Source organism: Hydra vulgaris, chromosome 13 (assembly GCF_038396675.1).
Source record: "Hydra vulgaris chromosome 13, alternate assembly HydraT2T_AEP".
Classification (NCBI taxonomy): Eukaryota; Metazoa; Cnidaria; class Hydrozoa; order Anthoathecata; family Hydridae; genus Hydra; species Hydra vulgaris.
The window spans coordinates 46,444,378-46,463,986 of NC_088932.1; the positions used below are offsets into that span (position 1 = coordinate 46,444,378).

At 28.1% G+C, this 19,609-nt stretch overlaps 2 protein-coding genes across 2 annotated transcripts; one reads left to right on the top strand and one right to left on the bottom strand.

Moving 5' to 3' along the window:
- Window positions 1-4,774: 4,774 nt before the first annotated feature.
- On the bottom strand, window positions 4,775-11,068 carry LOC136090152 (uncharacterized). The gene is made up of 5 exons (XM_065816263.1): window positions 10,758-11,068; window positions 7,020-10,323; window positions 6,672-6,863; window positions 6,023-6,294; window positions 4,775-5,599 (listed from the first exon to the last, which is right to left on the bottom strand). Exons 1-2 carry the CDS (start codon window positions 10,840-10,842, stop codon window positions 9,938-9,940), a joined length of 471 nt encoding a protein of 156 aa, XP_065672335.1. The 5' UTR covers window positions 10,843-11,068; the 3' UTR covers window positions 4,775-5,599; window positions 6,023-6,294; window positions 6,672-6,863; window positions 7,020-9,937.
- Window positions 11,069-12,993: 1,925 nt separating this feature from the next.
- On the top strand, window positions 12,994-15,619 carry LOC136090153 (uncharacterized). The gene is made up of 2 exons (XM_065816268.1): window positions 12,994-13,518; window positions 13,672-15,619. Exon 2 carries the CDS (start codon window positions 13,728-13,730, stop codon window positions 15,126-15,128), a length of 1,401 nt encoding a protein of 466 aa, XP_065672340.1. The 5' UTR covers window positions 12,994-13,518; window positions 13,672-13,727; the 3' UTR covers window positions 15,129-15,619.
- The last annotated feature ends 3,990 nt before the right edge of the window (window positions 15,620-19,609 follow it).

The window sequence follows — 19,609 nt, forward strand, 5'->3', positions numbered from 1 at the left end:
AACGTAATGAAGACGTATAATTTGATCAAAACAACAGTCTGCGGGTTTCAAAAAGAAGACTAAGAGTCTTGATAGAAACTTTCTGCTCGAAAACTGGTTGAGCAAGCTGAATAGGATTATGGAAGCAAAAAATCCCATCAGACAATCAAAAATCGTATACGAGACCAAGGATTTTAAGGAAAACTTGTGCATAATAAATCATATTTGAGTCAGAAACACATGAAAAGGAGATTGGAGTTTGCTAAGAAGTTCGAAAACATGCCTTAAATTTCTGAATTAGATCCTGTGGAGCGACGAATTGAAATTTAACTTATAATTATTTGATGGAGCCCAAAAAGTTTAAAGAAAAGCCGGCGAAGCCTACAAATTAAGCTGCGTGAGAGGTTACCATTACGCTATCGCTACCACGCGTGACAAACTGTCAAGCGTGGTGGCGTTAACGTAATGGTATCTGTTTCAACAGCTTAAAAGGATGTTGAAAATCTCAAATTTATTGATACTACAATGGATCAGATGCAATACATAAACATATTAAAGCATAACTTGAAGTCATCTGCTCAAAAAAGTTGACTAGGATCTGATTTTACATTTCAGTAAGACAATAATCCCAATCATACTGCCACTAAAACTAAGGAGTGGTTTGCTGAAAATAATGTTGCATTCTTGGAATAGCCGCCACAACAACCGGACCTTAATCCCATTGAATATTTGTGGGAAATTTCGGAACGAAAAATTGGAGATCAGGCATCCAAAAAAAAGAACCGTAAAGTAGCAATGGAAGAAGCCTGGGAAAAGATTCAACCAGAAAAAACAAAATATTTAGTCGAATCAATACCTAGACGTCTAGAAGCTGTAATCCAAGCAAAAGGGAGTATAAGTTATATTCATACTTTATTATAATAAAGTATGAAAATAATTGTTTTGTTATTTAATAATTTGTTATGAAACAAAAAATGTATTTGTTCGAATATTTTTTTGACAATAATAAAACGACTTAAAGTTCTTTTATTTTAAGACTGAAAACTTTTTGATATTTTACGCCAAAATAAATAAGATCTATTTAAAAACATATTCTTTTATTATATATATATATATATATATATATATATATATATATATATATATATATATATATATATATATATATATATATATATATATATATCTCAACAACTCTTGTTCTCAGCAAAACAAACAAACAAACAATTGACCTCTAATAGAATGCTGATAATAATTCCAAAAAAATGTTGATAATAACATTATTCGATTTGACAATCGAATTGTGATGTGTAATAACCTCACGTGTATTACAATAAATACTTCATTTTTTGCAATAAAATGCAGTATTGAGAAAATGTAAGGTTTTCGCAAATTTTAACTTTATCTCAAGAAAATAAATGCTATAAAAATAAAGTCATTTTATATATTTTACAATAGGTTTCCTAAAATATTTAAAAAAAAATTATTGAGGGGGAAGGGGGGCCTGGCCATCCCCTCCCCCCCCCTTCCCCGGTGGAAACGGCTCTGCATATCTCTCTCTCTCTCTCTCTCTCTCTCTCTCTCTCTCTCTCTCTCTCTCTCTCTCTCTCTTTCTATATATATATATATATATATATATATATATATAATATATATATATATATATATATATATATATATATATATATATATATATATATATATATATATATATATATATATATATATGATAATTATTTTACAAAAAGATGACCCTAAAAAGATAAATTCTTAAGTAAAATTTATTAAATTTTACACACTAAAAAATTATGCTGTTATATTTAACAAAAATATAACAGCATTGGGACACGATATAACAGCATAAATGGCGTTAGCTTTTATCGTTATGGTGTTATTATGCTGTTATTTTTTTCACTTATACTGTTATGTTTTTATAAATAACAGCAAAAATAACAGCAGAATGCAGTTATTTAAATATAAATAACAGCAACTTGCTGTTATATTGTTATCCAATAGTGTTATATTTGGTGTTATATTCAAAAACCAAGCTAACAGCATAATATGCCGTTATATATTTTTTTACATGTTTTGTTTTTATCCAAGAAAGATCTAAACTAATCATTAATACATTATTTATAAATATATAATTAATAGCAGTTTTTTTTATTTATTCACACTTTGCCGATAAAAAAAATTTACAGTCGTAACTTATAAAAAAATAATTACATGACCGGGGCTAGAAGAAGACAAATTTAGTCTTATCATTAAGCCCCAAAAAATGCGTCATTACTAGACAAAATATAGTTTGACAATAAAATATAGTTTCAATGTATATATCTCTGATATATATTATAAAAGAAAATTTAAATATATTGCATATCGTTTAAAATTTATAGTTTTTCAAAAAATAAGATATAACAATTGCTTTGTAAAATAAAAGAAACAAAATTTATTAAAATATTAAATGACAAAAATAACATTTAAGAATTGGTTTGAAAAATAAGAAGATATGATTTTATATAAAAACATTTTATTGGTAGAGCATTTTATAGTTTAACTTATTTAATTATATTTATAATACTTTTCATTGCCAATTAAGTAAAAGCAAATAAACAGAATAAAATAAAAGTAAAAGATTAATAAATAACGCAAAAATAAAAAATAAATTTCTCAAAAAGAAGATTATCATTTAAAATGATAAAAATATATGTACAATTATTGATTAATTATGTATTAATAATCTAAAGTAATTAATTAATTAACTATTAATTATTGATTTCTAATATAAAGAAGTTTTATTAGAAAAAATTTAATTCATTTTCAGTTAACAAAAGTAATTGCTTAAGTTTTGTTTTGAATTGGTTTAGAGAATAATTAGTTTTCATTTCATTATTTAATATTATGTTCCACAACTTTGGTCCTCGGTTTACAATAGAGAATTTAGTAGCGGAATAATAAGTTTTGGATTGAATGTAGTTGTATTTTGAAAATCTAGTAGGGTATATGTGATTTATTTTTTCAAAAATTGAATAAAACAAGATTGGTAATATATTTTTATCAAGTTTGAACATGAAAATAAGAACTTGATAGAGGTTTAGTTTATATACATTTAGGATATTGAGTTCATTAAATAGTGTTTGTGTGTGTGAGAAGCGATCTACGTTTGAAATTATCCTTATAGCCTGTTTTTGTTTGCTAAGCAATTTTTTTATTTTCGTCGCGTTAGTGCTACACCAAGCAATGTTCGCATAACTTAAGTAGCAATGAATAAAAGAAAAGTAAATGTTTTTTAAACAAGATTGATGCAATAACTGCTTTGCTTTGTACATTATACCTAAATTTTTTGATATTTTATCTTCAACTACACCTATATGTTCCCTCCAGGTTACATTTTCGTCTAGAAACACGCCTAAAAACTTTATTGATTGCTCTCTCTTTATTAATTGATTGTCAATAAAAAGGTCCGGAAGTTCTAAGGGAATATCGGATTTTTTATGTAGGCGATGGAATAAAGTGTATTTTGTTTTAGTAATATTTAAAGATAACTTGTTTGATTTAAACCATTGGGTTAGTTTGTCTAGTTCTTTGTTTAATGTTTGGAATAATATATTGATATCTTTATTGGAATAAAACAAGCTGGTATCATCTGCAAATAAAATTGTATTTAAAATGTTAGAAAATTTATTTAAATCGTTTATATAAACAAGAAATAGAAGTGGCCCTAAAATTGATCCTTGAGGAACACCACATGTAATTGTCTCATAATTAGTTTTTCCTTCATCATAAACTATATACTGCTTCCTATTAGTCAAATAACTCTCGAACCAGGACAAGTTAGTATTTTTTATACCATAACTTTTGAGTTTCGATAGAAGGATTTGATGATTGACTGTATCGAAAGCTTTACTTAAATCGATAAAAAGACCAAGGGTATACTTGCCTTCATCAAACGATTTAAATATGTCCTGAACAAGGTGAATGATTGCATGATCGGTGGAATGGCCAGATTTGAATCCAAATTGTTTATGGTAAAGAATAATATTTACATTTAAAAAAGAATAAAGCCTATTATACATAACTCGCTCTAATATTTTAGAAAAAAAATTAAGAATTGAGATTGGACGATAATTTGCAACTTCAGAAGGATCGCCTGATTTTAAAATTGGAATGATTTTTGCAATTTTTAGGTTTTCTGGAAAAACACCATGTTTTAAAGATAAATTAAAAATATGTAATAATGGAATTGTGATGTATTTTATCGATTTAATAACGACATTACTACTTATAGAATCGAAACCTACACTTTTTTTGGGCTTTAACAAAGAGACTGCGTCTAATAATTCATTTTCCGTAAGTTTAGGATTAGACATAACACTAATGTTGTTTGAGGTTACGTAAGACTTAACGTGTATTTTAGAAGTTGCTATATTTGATGATAAAATAGGACCTATATTTACAAAAAACTGATTAAGTGTTTCGGTCACTAAGGATTTATTTACAATACAATTGTTATTAACTTTAAGATTTTTCGGAAGTAAATTACCGTATAAACGTTTTTTACCGATTACCTCCTTTATAATTTGCCATGTTTTTTTCGAATCATTTTTGTGTTTAAATAATTGTTCCGAATAGTAATGTTTCTTTGAGCGTTTTAAAACTGATTCATATAGCCGTTTATAGGTTTTGTAACTAGTTTCATTTTTAAGAGTTTTTTTTTTAAGAAACTTGTTATATAAACGTTGTTTTTTTTTTGAGGATTTAAGAATGCCTCTCGTGATCCAGGGGTTTAAAAGTGTTTTTGTTTTGATAACTTTAGTAACTTCCGGGAATGCTTTATTATAAAGATTAAGAAATTCAGTTAAAAAGATATCATATGCTTTATCGGCATTTAGATTTAGTTATTTTATCTATTTAACATTATTTAACATTAGTTAACAGTTATTTTATCTATTTAACATTATGAGTTCTTTCAATGCAATTATTACTAGTAAGGCATAAAATATATCTTATAAAATATTTTTAATATATCCAATGACATTTTAATATAATTGTAAAATAAACATTATAAATATACCTTGTAAAAATAATTTTAGATCAATGGTCTACTAATAAATCTGGTTATTTTATGTAACCGCTTAAACCAAGGATTAGGTGTCATATTTTTAATGACGTGTCAATTATCAAAAATTTATGAAATCAGTTTATTATTCTAGTAATTTCAAAAAAAGCTTTATATCCCTTAATTTTTAAGCATAAAAAAAAAAGAAATATAAAATGAAATATTTTATAAAAAAATTTAAGGAATTGAATAATTAAAAAAATTAAGTTAATTGTTTATACATGTAATATAAAAGTAAGTCTTCTTTGATTTTTTTTCGAAACACTCATTTAGTAACATCTCGTGGAAAAGGCCTATCAGTTGTGAAAAAGAAGACGGATAAGAGAGGTCTAACAAGTAGTAAATGTAAACAATAACGCATAAAACCTTTTTAATCGCCCGTATATCTGTGTTGATCATTTCGCATCCTGATCAACTATGAACGCCATATTGTGTTGAGTTATAAAGCACTTGCGGACCATACTTTGCAGGTATATTCAACTCATCGAGCAGATTATCAGACTTAATGAAAGAATTCAAATTTTAATTATAAAAATTTCTACAAATATAATTTAATAGGTATTTTTCAAATAGTTTAAAAGATTTCGTTGTAACAAAATAAAATTTATAAAATCTATTCTTATAAAAACAGATTTCCTTTTAATTTTTTCAGCTACTATTTCATGAATTTTATTCTTTCAGCTTTTAATCTATTTTTGCATTTTAATTAAAGTATTGTATAATTATTATAATTTCTTTTATAATAAGTTTATACTGAAATAAAATAAATATTTATGCAAATATTATTCCCAAATAAATATTTGTAATAAAAAAATAAATTATACATTAAGTAGAATATAAAATACAAAAATAATATAGACATTTTCATAAATTCATTAAATGAAATCATTAAACAGAATTTATAAAATATTTAATTTTACTTACTTCAGATTTCTTAAAAAAGACATCCTTTGCTTTTTTTGAACCTATTTTACATTGTAAATTCAAGATTCAAAGATCCTGCAAATGCTTTATTTACAAAAATTGTACATGCTTCTTAAAACTATATGAGGGTAAAGGCGCTTAAACTCAGCAATTATTAAACATGGAGCCAGTGATAATCGAAGTGGGAGTTTTTCATATATTTTCGTTTGAAAAAGATTTCTATTCAAAATTGCAATAACATTGATAGATGGTTTTGATTTTGTTATTTCATTCTAAAAAATATAAAAATGAAAATACTGTAAATTCGAAAAAAAGCAATGGTGCACATAACCACTTAACCAACCAAAAATTGTTTATCGTAAAATCGTATAAAATAACATGACGCATGGTGCTAATGTGTGTATAACACACTTTATAAAATTACTTGATATATTATACATTAAACAATTTTTTAAAGTATTTTTGATCGTAAAAAAGTATTAAGTAGTAAAAAAAAACTATATAATAATTACTAATTATATAATAGTTACTAATTATATAATAGTTACTAATTATATAATAGTTACTAATTTACTTAAATATTTCAAGTATTGATAATCATATTGCTGTTCAAATTAAGTTAGCATAATATATAAATTAAAAATATAACCTTAACTTCAAGAAGAAACTGATCTTGTGAAAGTACTGGTTCAGCTTTTGATATTGAATCCATAATATATGTAGACTTTTTAGGTTTTGAAACCTGTTGAAATAGTCTAATTCCTTTTCCATTTGAAGTTGGATGACTTTTAGTCCAACAATGTTGCCTAATTATGTTTGATACCTGGATTAGAAGTGAATCCTAAGAAAATTTATTTTTCAAAACTATATTATTCAAGGGTGCATAAATAAATACCTATTCCATACAACAACAACAAAACATGCATGTATCATAAACACACTTAAAAAAATATAGCAGTGCCATGAGATTGTAAATAATTTTTAAAACAATTCTTACCCAGTGTTCCAAGCAGTTTGGAAAATTAAAAGGAAGTGTTGTTTTAAGTTTTGAAAAAAACTCTCTCCGAACCCATGCATCATTGTCTAAAGGAAGAGCAACATGACAATACTGAAGAATGCTATTTTTTAACTCCTTTTTCAAAATTTAATTTGTCGAGACATTGTTTAAAAAGTTTAAAGATGATGTACTAAAAAAAATCCTCAGGTGAGCAACTTCATCTGAATCAAAAGGAACTGTCGAAATCTGAAGAAACATTAACACAGTAAAATGTCTGATATAATAAATATAATAGTAAAATGTGTGATATGTTAGGTAAATTAGTGGGGCGATTGCTTAAATGGTTTTTGAGACTTAGAATTTAAGGTGTTTTATGATGGCATATTAAAAATCAGACCTTACTATAAGCAACATACATTAAATAACATTACATTGTTTACAATAAGGTTTAGATAAATTTTATAATATAAATTTTATATGATTTGTAATCAAATGTCACAAGTATTTATATAGTGTTATGTATGAAAGAACCATGTTAGACAATGTTCGTATCTTTTTAAGAACATTATTAGTGATTTTTATTGCAACACATATTTATTGGTTGTTGTGTCACCTCAAAATTGGTTGGTATTGGTTGTTGTGTCATCTCAAAATTGGTTGGTATTGGTTGTTGTGTCATCTCAAAATGCCAACATTTATGAAAGTATAATAGCCAAAAAATAAAATGCCAGAGTTATACAATAGATTTTGGTATTTTTAACCAAATTTTCTGTACATACGAAAGAGTAAAATATAAATATTAAAATCTGAATTTGCTTTGAATTTTTATTTAAACAATTTTTTCATATTTTAAATGTGTTTCTGCTGAAAAAATTAAAAATATAATAAAATTAACAAATTATTATAATGTACTTTAAAATGTAAACTTATATACATATATTAAAAAAACATTTTGGCACTGCTAAGGGGAAAATATTGATTCTGCCATTCGCAGAACTTGAAGAATTAGAATATTGTATGACGCACCAAGGAAATATCAAAGTATCTGGATAAATAAGAACTTGTTCAGAAGATTCAAAAAATATGCTGAGTGCGCTTGTACTATAAGTTTAGAGCATTTAAAAGCACATTTGTCATTTTCTGATGATATTGAAAGGATTTTGTAGAATATCAACTTTTCTTCATGTAGGCATGAAATAATATCATTAATCTTGTAAATTATGCCATTTACTTTAGCAGATATAATAGAGCCTTTTTTAAACTTCAACTCATCCACTTGTCCATATACATCACCACGTCTTTCCCCAGCTGCATTAAAAAAATTGCTTGTGGTATTAATAACCTTCATTTTACATGCTGAAAAGGGAATGTTCTTGAAACTTAAGTGTCGAAAATTCTTCACAACCTGATGTTTTCTTTCATAAGCCATACACATATGTTCCCGTTGAGCCCCAAACCGTTCAGCTTGAGCAGGGTAGTGAATAAGGAAGTGTAACTTTGGAATGAATTTATCAGGATACAAATATAAAAATAAGCAATGATGATCTTGAATTAATGTTTTTAAATCAGATAAAAAAAGGCGAGTAACAAGAGGAAACAAGCACAGTTGAAGCACCTGAATAATTTTTAACAAACAAATGAAATAGACATCTGTTTGGCCCATGCGCTCTCAGACAAAAAATGATATAACACAAGAAAGAGTCAGCGTTTGGCCACTGCCAAAACTACCATGAATTTTTATTGAGGAATGAATCATATTAGGCTTTTCAATACCATTAGCATAACTAAACCCCTGCAGCCAATCATTTATTTCTCGCAAAAAAAAAAATTGTTCTGAATGGCGAACAACAAAAATAACTCTAACTGAAGTGGAATGAGACCTTCCAACAAATCATGCATAGGATCAAATAAAAGCTGTTTTGTCATATCAAATCCTGGAATGTTTGATAGTATACTTTTTGAAACAATGCCATAGTATTTAGACCATTTTAATTAATTAGCTTTGCTTAAACCAGAGTTTAGTTCATTTAAACGTGTCAATTGTTCAGGAGCATAATGAATACTGCATTCTTCATGGTTAAAAAAATCTTTCATTTGTTGTCTGGTTGAGTTACAACTTCTGCAACAGCGCAATGTCTTTTCACTAAAACCTTCTTTAAAACCTCTAATTGCATTTGCAGAAAGAGAGTCTCCTGAGAAGTATACTACTTCAACTGTAGTTTTTTTGGAAACACCCTTAACTTTAATTACCATTCCATTTTCCAGCTGGCTTATCAAAGAAATAAAATCACTGAAAAGAATACTGTAAAAAATTTTTTCTTTTACCCATTTAGTTAAAGTAAAAATTAATGGAAAGATAGTAGACATTCTACCGTGATACAATGAAGGGATGTTTAAAATTTGAAAGTAAAATACAAAAATTTTTTGCTTTTTACACGCCTTTCCTAAAAGATTTGTTATTCCAAAGTCATCACAATATATTCCAATTTTAATGTGGTTTGTGTCCCCATTCACTGCTGTAAAGTTATTAATTTCTTGAGATTATAATAGGAAAGACAATATTTCAATAAAAGGAATAATGCAACCTTGGTTATTCAGACCAATCACTTTTGCGGTTAGAGTCTGTAAATAATTCTTGTAATACTTTTCCCGTAAATATTGTGTTGAAAGTTTATCACAAGTTGCTTTTAAAGCCTTTATTTCAACATTCAATACAGAAAGCATCTCCTTTAAATTACTGAAAATTATGTTTAAAACATTTTGAACAGATCTGTGCTTTCCTTTTAAATGTAATGCCAAAGCTCCTAAATAATCTTCGTTAATTTTTGTAGTACCAATTTGAACCACAAACTCGTTTTCTACTTCATTTTCAATAGTACAGGTATTGATCTGGTTAATGGAACATTTTTTGGAATGTTTCAGGAAACCTGAAAGACTTTTAAATTTTTCAGATCTGATGAAGATAGTTGTCTCACCGGAGGCTGAACAACATTTACAGTACATTCTTCAGCCATATATTGGTTTTCAGAAATCAGATTTATATTCTTTGATGGTACCACAAAATCTACGTAATCATTTAAAATGGATGAAAATTGGCATAATGGTGATGATTGAGCTGTGTCAGCTTTATTTAAATTAGATAAAAAACTAACTTGTTGAGAGTTAGAAATATTAACAAGTTGTGGAGCTTGAATTGTAAGCTTTAAATTTTGTTCGTTGAGAAGAGCAGCAAAACTACTAGCAGTTACTTTACAGCCGTTCCACTTGATTTCTTCAATCATGGGCAAATTAAAGGTTTCACGAACTAAAACATAAAATAGTGTAAATATAGCTTGATATCATTGAAAATCGTCGTTTACATCTCTACTAATTCAAATTATCATACTAAAAAAAGAGTAACAAATTTTTTGGTGCTATAATTTTATTTTAACAGTTTAAAAAAAGTTAAAAGTATTTTAGATTTTGATTTGAGATGATACTACGACTAGGACATTTGACTTTATAATAACATGTTAACATGTTATTATAAAAGCTAAGTGTCGTAGTGCTACTATAAAATTATTTCGAATCAAAATTTAACATAACATATAAAATAAAATTAGCATGTTATTTAGTTATAATAAGATGCATGAGCATTTTCTAATGATAATTTTCAATTTAAATTAAAAATCGTTAATGATACAATGAATTAAAATGATAAAATTTTCACATAATCTAAATAAAATAAAATATACCTACCAGATGCACAAAATTCTAAAAAATTACTGGTGATGGCAATAACTATCTCAGCATTTTCTTTAAAATTAACTTTAATTGCTTTCATTTTTATTTACTTTTTACTTTTATCAGCTCGTGCTAACGCTTTAGAAACTAATTTGGCAGTTTCAAAACTTCTTATTTAAATATGCCAAAATGTGGCAGCATTGCAGTGATATTTTGCGATATATTTGCTGTCACGTGTGTGACATCAAATATAACAGCAAGTATAAATGCAAAACTATCAGTAAAAATAACAGCAAATATAACAGCAAACATCTTTAAATATAACACCATAACAGCATAATATAACAGCAAATATAACACCATTATAACGTCAAAATTGTATGGATTCCAATTATATAATTGTATCCGTGAATATAACAGCATAAATAACGGCATTAAAGAATCTGCGTACATAAATGCTGTTATAATGCCGTTAGTTTTTTTAGTGTGTACTTAAAAGAAACAATTTTGATATTTCGAATTTATTTTTTTGCCTACCCAATCCATGCTTTTGAATTACATAATCGTACTGGACTGTTGCTACAAAACATGGATTGGGTGAGCAATTTTTTTAATTTTATGTAGGTGCCCCCAGAAATCTTACGGTCTTACCGCAGAGTACTGCGGACGAATTAAGCTTTGTATATGGTCTAAAAAAAGCCCTTTGGAAGTAACATGAAACTTTCTCTGTTAAAACCATACCAAGCATAACTAGAAAAATTTAGCCGAAAATTTTTACAAAAATAGTCATGTTTTTGTGTGTAGCACTTTATATTAAATACTATTTAAGAGTTATTTTTAGATGTTTTTTAAAATATTGTTGATTTTTTTGTGGTTTTTAAAGAATATTAAAATACTATAATTACAAAGTTGAACAACATTTTTTTAATTCTTTCTACTGAAGGTTAATTTTAACCTGAGAAAAGTTCGTTTTAGAAATTTAAGAAGTTTAGAAGTTTGTTTGAACTTTTCCTAAAGTAGAATAATTTTTGAACAACTAGTTGTCAATTTCTTAAATAGAAAGGACACTGCACAAGGTACACCGTGACATTACTCATTTTGGAGTTAATATATAGTTTAAACACTTAGAGAATAAAACCTCCATTTTGGTGGGATAAAAAAAATGAGTCACATTTCAAAATTGAATTGTGTCACAATAAAATTCCTCAGTTTAAATATTTTAATCCGTGTAAAAAAATTAATGAAAATAAAGTTATGAGAAACTGTGTAACCCATATAGTGTGGAGGCATAAATACAAAATAAAAAGAAAGTTAAACTAAGTACAAATTAGATACAAATTCAAAGAGTTTTTTTAATTAAATTTTAAAAATGACGCAGTAATCATTATTTAAAAAATCACCAGCTGCGATGCGATTTAGAGTTTTTTTAACGGTCACTCAAATTCTCCGTTAGTTTAACGGAAAGAAGTGAAACGGCTGCACACCTATTTCTAAATTATAACAGTTTTCTAAAACAAATTAAACATTAAATAGTCACGCTTTTATATCATTTAATAATCCGTAACAGCAGCTTACTTTAGCTTATTTTGCCGTTTAAGAATATTTACAATGTAGAGTGTGCACTAGGGTGTGTCATACCATGGACGTATAAGAGATTATTATACGTATAAGAGATTATCTCTTATACGTCCATGGTCATACTATGGACAAAATTTAAAAATTCATACTTATCAGTGGCGTTTTTAAGAAAAGGGTGAGGTTTAACATATTAAATTCAGAAATAACAAAAAATTAGAATCTAAATGATTTTAAGCTACCAGGGAACTGCCTTGAAAATTGCCAAAAAATGTGAATTTTTTATATTTTCATATTTTCAGGGTTAATTTCAATATTTTAGAGTTATATCTGCTTTACAACAACCTTATCAAAAGAAATTATAGCAGGATAAGCAAAATTCGTTTAATAGTTATATTGTTTCAGAAATTTTGGTTTACAAATTCCTTAAAAATTAGTATTTTTGCAAAGTTTTGTATGTAATTTAACTTACACATTTTATTTGATGAATGGCTACAAACAAAACTTTATTCAAAAGTATTTTGCTTTAATATTTGTTATGCAAGTTATATATATATATATATATATATATATATATATATATATATATATATATATATATATATATATATATATATATATATATATATTTATAATATATATTTATATCTTTCTAATTTTAAAAATTACTAGATAAAAAATAATATTAAAATTAAAAAGGCTACTGGAACAAGATGGAAAAATGGTTCTTGTCTACGTCAATATTTGGGATCTGGAAAAGAGTTGCCAACAGCTGAACTGCCAACAATGAGAGATGTCCTAAGATATGGTATTTTTTAAAGAGAAACAAGCAAACTAAACAGAAGAAACTATAGTAATTCTGAGTTGATTCAAGATATTTATAATAAACTTTCAGAAAAATGGCAAATGGCCAATGTTTTATTTGTGCCTCCCGTAATTTGTTTAAAACATAATTTGGTAACAAGACTTAAAGACGCATGGAACAAAGCTAGTCTAATTTCTCAAAACAAAGCAAGTAAAGTTATAAAACAAAAGTTTAATTTCGTTATTGACAAACTATTTGACTTGGTGTAGTGTAACTGTAAAATAGTTCTTTGTTCTGAGCAATGCTGTCCTCCTGACTGTAAATTTGGTGCCCACATTACCTGCATCTGTCCTAGGGAGAGAAAAATACCAATTATTGAACTGGTTTATATAAAAGGTATGAGTGAATATACAACAATCATTATAAAAGTGTTAGTAAAGCTGAAAATCAAATTTAATAATATTTTACTAATCTCTTTGATTATTTTAAAAAGAAAATTTTATTTTAATTTATCTAGTTGTAAGCAAAATGTTGCTACCTTTTTTTTAGCCCAACGAGAAAAGATTGGATCTTTTACTTCATATCAACTTGGACCTGCTGATTTGATGGAGTCCAAAAAATTCAGAAAAGTACAAAGTTGCAAACAAAGAAGAGAAGAAGGAAAACAAACAAGAGAAAAAAAACACACAACACAAGAAGAAAATAATACTCAAAATGAACAAGATAACGAACATGATAATTATAAAGAGTTTGAATCTGATGAAAATGAGATTTTTTCTATTCAAAAGTCTTGTACAAAATATTTTAAAAAATCTAGAAATTATGAAGATATCTCTAATATTGCATTGGCCAGTATTCGATATGGTGTTTGTTTAAGAGCAACTGCAGTCATAGCTACTGCAGCATGGGTAGATGGTGGACTTGTATCCCAAAGTGACACTAGATTAATAATAGATCACAGTAAAGTTCGGAGAGCAAGGGCTAAAGTAATGAATGAAGTTGCTATTCAGTTTGATGATTATTGCAATAAAGAGATTATTGACTGCATATTTTTTGATGGACGAAAAGATCTTACTAAAGTATTTTTAACTGTAGATGGATCAGACAGACAGTATCCGGCTAAAGTTAAAGAAGAACATTACACTATTTGTTCTGGTGATGGTAAGTATTTATTTCATTTCACTCCAGCTAAAGAAGCAAAAAAAAACCACGCTGAAATTATAATAGATAAGATTATTGAGTATACTGCAATGAGGAACATTAACGTACACTTAAAAGCAATTGGTGGAAGCTCTACCAATGTAAACACTGGTTGTGAAGGAGGAGTAATGCACTTTATGGAGCTGAAATTAGGACGAAAGTTAAATTGGATTGTATGTGCTCTACACACCAATGAATTACCACTCAAACGTCTAATTAAATTGTTAGATGGAGAATCTAAAAACGGTAAAAAATGGAGTGGACCCATTGGAAGCTTACTTGATGAAGCAACCAATCTTGAAATTAACCCTTTTTTTAGTAAAGTTGAAACTTGTGAGCCTCTAATTAACTTAAGTAATGATGTGGTTAAAGACCTTTCTACAGATCAGTATTACGGCTATCAAATAGTTAACGCTATACGCAGTGGTCATGTTCCTCAGCAACTTGGACTTTTTGAAATTGGCCCTGTTAACATGGCCAGATGGCTAACAACAGCCAATAGAATATGTAGAATTTGGGTATCTCATCATGGTCTTCAAGGCGATGCAGCCCAAAAACTTCTTAAACTAGTCGAGTTCATTGTAGGAGTGTACTTTCCTGTCTGGTTAAACATAGTTGGACAGAAGAACCAAAACATGTTCTTTACCAGCTTAAGTTGCTTCAACACCAGTCACTCGATATTCAGAATATTGTCATTCCAACTATTAGGCGATCTGCTTGGTATGCGTTCTCTGAATCTATTCTTCAAACTATGCTTTGTTCTGAAAATAAAGAGGAGAGAAGTTTCAGTGTACTCAAAATTCTAGAAATAAGAGGAGAAGGTGATGAAAATGAACAGCTAGGAGATCTATCTGTTAGGCCAAGAAGGACACCAGATATCAATACTAAGGCAATTTGTCTCAAGGATCTTATTGATTGGAATGAAGCTTTTGAACCACCTTTGACTTGTTGCTTGACAACTAAAGACATCAAAGAGTATTTATTTAAACCAATGATTGTACCAAACTGGTGTTGCCACACTCAAGCTGTCGAAAGATGTGTAAAAAAAGTTACCCAGGCATGCGAAAATGTTTTTACAGAAGAAAGAAGAGATGGTTGGATTAAAGGACTAGAGTTGTCACAGAAGTTGATGTCACGTAATCTATCTAAACAAAACCTTATTGGCTTGACAATGTTTAAGAATTAATCTTTATTGTACTTTATTTTAATAAATGCCAGTAAATGTTGTGTGGATCTATATAAAAGTTTTATTTTTAGTTCCAAAACAACCTAATTTTACAGTTTCAGTGGTAGGCAGTGGGAGGGGGCAAACCCCTCTATTTGTTTTTACAAAAATATATTTTTTTTCCAAAAAGAGATGACGTTTTTTTAGGTTTTGTAAATTTTTTTTTTTTAATACTTCCATTTTTTAAGTTTTTACCTCCCCCCGGGCTTTTAGTGAAATGATCTCACTGACAATAAAAAAAAAAAAAAGTTTTAGCTTGGTAGCTAAAACTTTTTTTTTTTTTAACGGTTCTGAACTTTTAATATTATACCTCACCCTTTTTTAAACTATGCAAAGTAAAATTCAAAAAAAAAAAAGTATGACACACCCTAGTGTGCACACTACAAGTATATAAAAAAAATTACAATATGCAGAAAAGCAAAAAGCATTAATAAGCCTTATCATCAAGACAAATTTGAAATGTAATGTTCAAATACGTAGTATATAAGAAATATACAAAAATGCCAATTGCAGCAAGTTTAAAAATTTAATAGGAATCGAGAATTTTTATATTCTTGATTCCTATTAAATTTGAGAATACAAAATTTTTATATTCTCAAGTTTTAAAGAACTTCATCATTATTTTATTTATTTATTTTTTATTTATGATCATGTAGATTTTATTTTTTAAATAAAATATACATGACCGGGGCTAAAAGAAGACAATATTTGCCTTATCACTAAGTCCTGACGTAACGCCAAGTTTTTAAGAACTGCATCGTAACACCTAATTTTTAAGAACTACATCGTAGCACCTACTTTTCTCAGAAAAAGAATCTAAGTTATTTATATATTTAAGTTAGTGATATATATTTGAAAAATATATACTTTAGCATATGACATTGAGCGAGCGAATACATATGACATTGATCGAGCGAATGACGTGATGTCCTTCGCTCGCTCAATGTCATATATATTGGTGCTCGTAATGCAAGAAAGAAGCCTGAAACTATTTTTATATAATTATTTGTAGTTCAGTCGAAGTTTTGGTTTTTTTAATACTTGATAACTCATTATTTTCTTTGTATTAAAAAAAAAAAAAATCAGTTGTAATATTATAAATTAATTAAACCATAATTATTAATCAATTAAACCACAATCATAATTTTTACTATTTTTTTCCTAAGCGCATTAAAAAAAAACTGGTTAGATTTTTTAGCTTTTATTGCCTTATAATTTATTATTCTACCATGAACTTAATTTTATTTGGCTAAATACTTTTTTCATTAACTTGATATTTTTCTAACAGCTTTGAATATTTAAGGTTTTTTGAATGTTTTTTAAGTATATTTTTGTTATTGGATTATTTATATGTTTTGTTTTTAGATTATTTCTTTTTTTTTAATAAGTTTTATTGTTTAATTAACAATTGTATAATTTTTTTCAAAGCCTTTAGACATCCAATCCTAATCAAAACATTTTTGATGACTCAAATTTCATATCAATTTAAGAACTAACGTAAAAAATGAGTGACGGAGAAAAAAAAAGCCCGGCAGAAGCATGCTATTCCATTTATTAAAGATTACCCTTGGTATTATATCAGACATGACATGAGATATGTCAGAAAAACATTGTCAGACAGATATATCTGATTATATCTAATATGTCAGATTGAAATATCAGATATATCTGAAATTATTCCAGTATATTAACTACTAATATTATTAGATAATAATAAACTAAAATCATCTTTATGGTATGGTTTTAAAACAGTTTAACAAGTGTTAGAAGACAATTAATAAAACTAGCATTTGAGCTAAATCCTTTAAGTTATGATGTGAAAAAGTTGGTTCTTTAAATACTTGAAGAGAGACCTTGTTGAGGCACCTTTAATATTAGAGCTATAATTTACAGCTATCTGAAACAGCGTGTCATACGTGAATCAGCATGTTGTACGTGAAACAGCGTGTTATACGTGAAACAGCGCGTTGCACGTGAAACAGAAGATTAGAGGAAATATTGAGGAGGCTGAATAAGTGCGAATTTCATAAGTGCGAACTGGCATAAGTGCGAAGCAGTTGCAAAGACTGGCATAAGTGCAAACTGGCACAAGCGCGAACTGGCATAAGTGCGCCGAAAGAATTTGCAAACATTGGCATAAGTGCGAACTGGCATAAGTGCGAACTGGCATAAGTGCGAACTGGCATATGTGCGAATCAATTACAAAACTGGCATAAGTGCGAACTGGCACAAGCGCGAACTGGCATAAGTGCGCCGAAAGAATTTGCAAACATTGGCATAAGTGCGAATTGGCATAAGTGCGAACTTGCCTATTCGCCACTTATGCCAATTTGCACTTATGCCAATGTTTGCAAATTCTTTCGGCGCACTTATGCTAATTCGTGCTTGTGCCAGTTCGCACTTATGCCAGTTTTTGCAATTGTTTCGCACTTATGCCAGTTCGCACTTATGCCAATGTTTGCAAATTCTTTCGGCGCACTTATGCCAGTTCGCGCTTGTGCTAGTTCGCACTTATGCCAGTTTTTGCAATTGTTTCGCACTTATGCCAGTTCGCACTTATGCCAGTTCGCACTTATGCCAATGTTTTCAAATTCTTTTGGCGCACTTATGCCAGTTCGCGCTTGTGCTAGTTTGCACTTATGCCAGTTTTTGCAAGTGATTCGCACTTATGCCAGTTCGCGCTTGTGCCAGTTCGCACTTATGCCAGTTCGCACTTAAGCCAGTCGCACTTATGCAGATTCGCAGTTATGAAATTCGCACTTATTAAGTCGCCCCGAAATATTGAATTTTATAAAATAACAAAATAATTTTTGGCTTCGACAAAATGATGTGGTTTAGACAGCTTTATAAATTTTTCATTTGATTGTTTTCCTATTCCAATTGCATTTTATACATTTTTTTTTTTACTTTAATTGTTTTGCTATTACTTGATTATTTCAGGACAAAATAAAAAAAATACTTAATAATTTTATTACTTAAAATGTTCTATAAATAAAAAATACATCTTTTCAAATTTTAATAGAAAATTTATACATGTTTTAAAACTGCGCTGTTCTTAAATTTACTTTTTAAATGTATAAAATAATTTATTTTGTATTACGTAACTCTAGTCGCCTACCATGGCTGCGCGCCAGATTATAAGAATTTAATTTTACACACTATAAATATTAATTACTTTTTGTGATTAATATTTATAGTGTGTAACATTAAATTGAGTGAACTTTCACCATTCTCAGTTAAATATAAAGTTTTAACGCAAAAGTTTAGTTCATCTCTTTAAGTAGCTTCCTATAACGTAAGTTTCTTGAGCTCATGTTTTTTTTTTTTTTTGCGATGAAAAGAAGTTAGCAACACTGAATGAGGATTGTGGCCCTTCCTAACTACAGGCAAAGTAAAAACCTCCCTTGCTTTAGAAGCTAACATTGAAATATTGTTTTCATATTTGTACCAAAATTTTTTAACAAACTTTTGCATTTAAAAGAATAACGTCTTATCACTTGTTTGGAACACGTGCGGCAGTGCGAGCCTAAGGAAAAAAGGAAGTAAGATGATGCTAGAGTAAGTGTTAGTTTATAGCTTTAAAAAAATTTCGGACAGATTTCCAGTATAAAAGAAAGTTTATGTAAGAAAGAAACAGATAAGTTTAACATTGCTTAATTAGAGTAAAGTTCGAGTCATTATTTGCATAAAACAGGCCGTGAAGTCCTACTGGTAAAAGAAAAAAGTTAAAATCAACTTTTCAAATTATTTTGAAAAATTACTTAAACATATAATAGAACAAGAAAACATAGATGTCTCTTTTTTCATTACTTTTAACACACACCAACTGACTATTTAGGAACATATGCAATGAGTATAAATACATTAAAGATTTATTAAAAGAGATAATAAATAATGATATACGGCATTCAATTCTATAATGTAAAATGCCTATTAAATGAAATAGAACTGATTCAAATAAAAATCATCTGCTCTTGTATCTGATTGCTTTTAAGAGAATATAGTTATATAAATATCCTTGCAAACTTAGATGGACCGCAAAATAAAATTTTTTCTATTCAA

Excerpts from the sequence above, each read along its gene's own strand:
- LOC136090153 (XM_065816268.1), top strand. The coding sequence starts at position 13,728 with ATGGAGTCCAAAAAATTCAGAAAAGTACAAAGTTGCAAACAAAGAAGA.
- LOC136090152 (XM_065816263.1), bottom strand. The coding sequence starts at position 10,842 with ATGAAAGCAATTAAAGTTAATTTTAAAGAAAATGCTGAGATAGTTATT. Across the intron at positions 10,324-10,757 it reads TTTAGAATTTTGTGCATCTG|TTCGTGAAACCTTTAATTTG; the intron begins GTAGGTATATTT and ends TTTATGTTTTAG.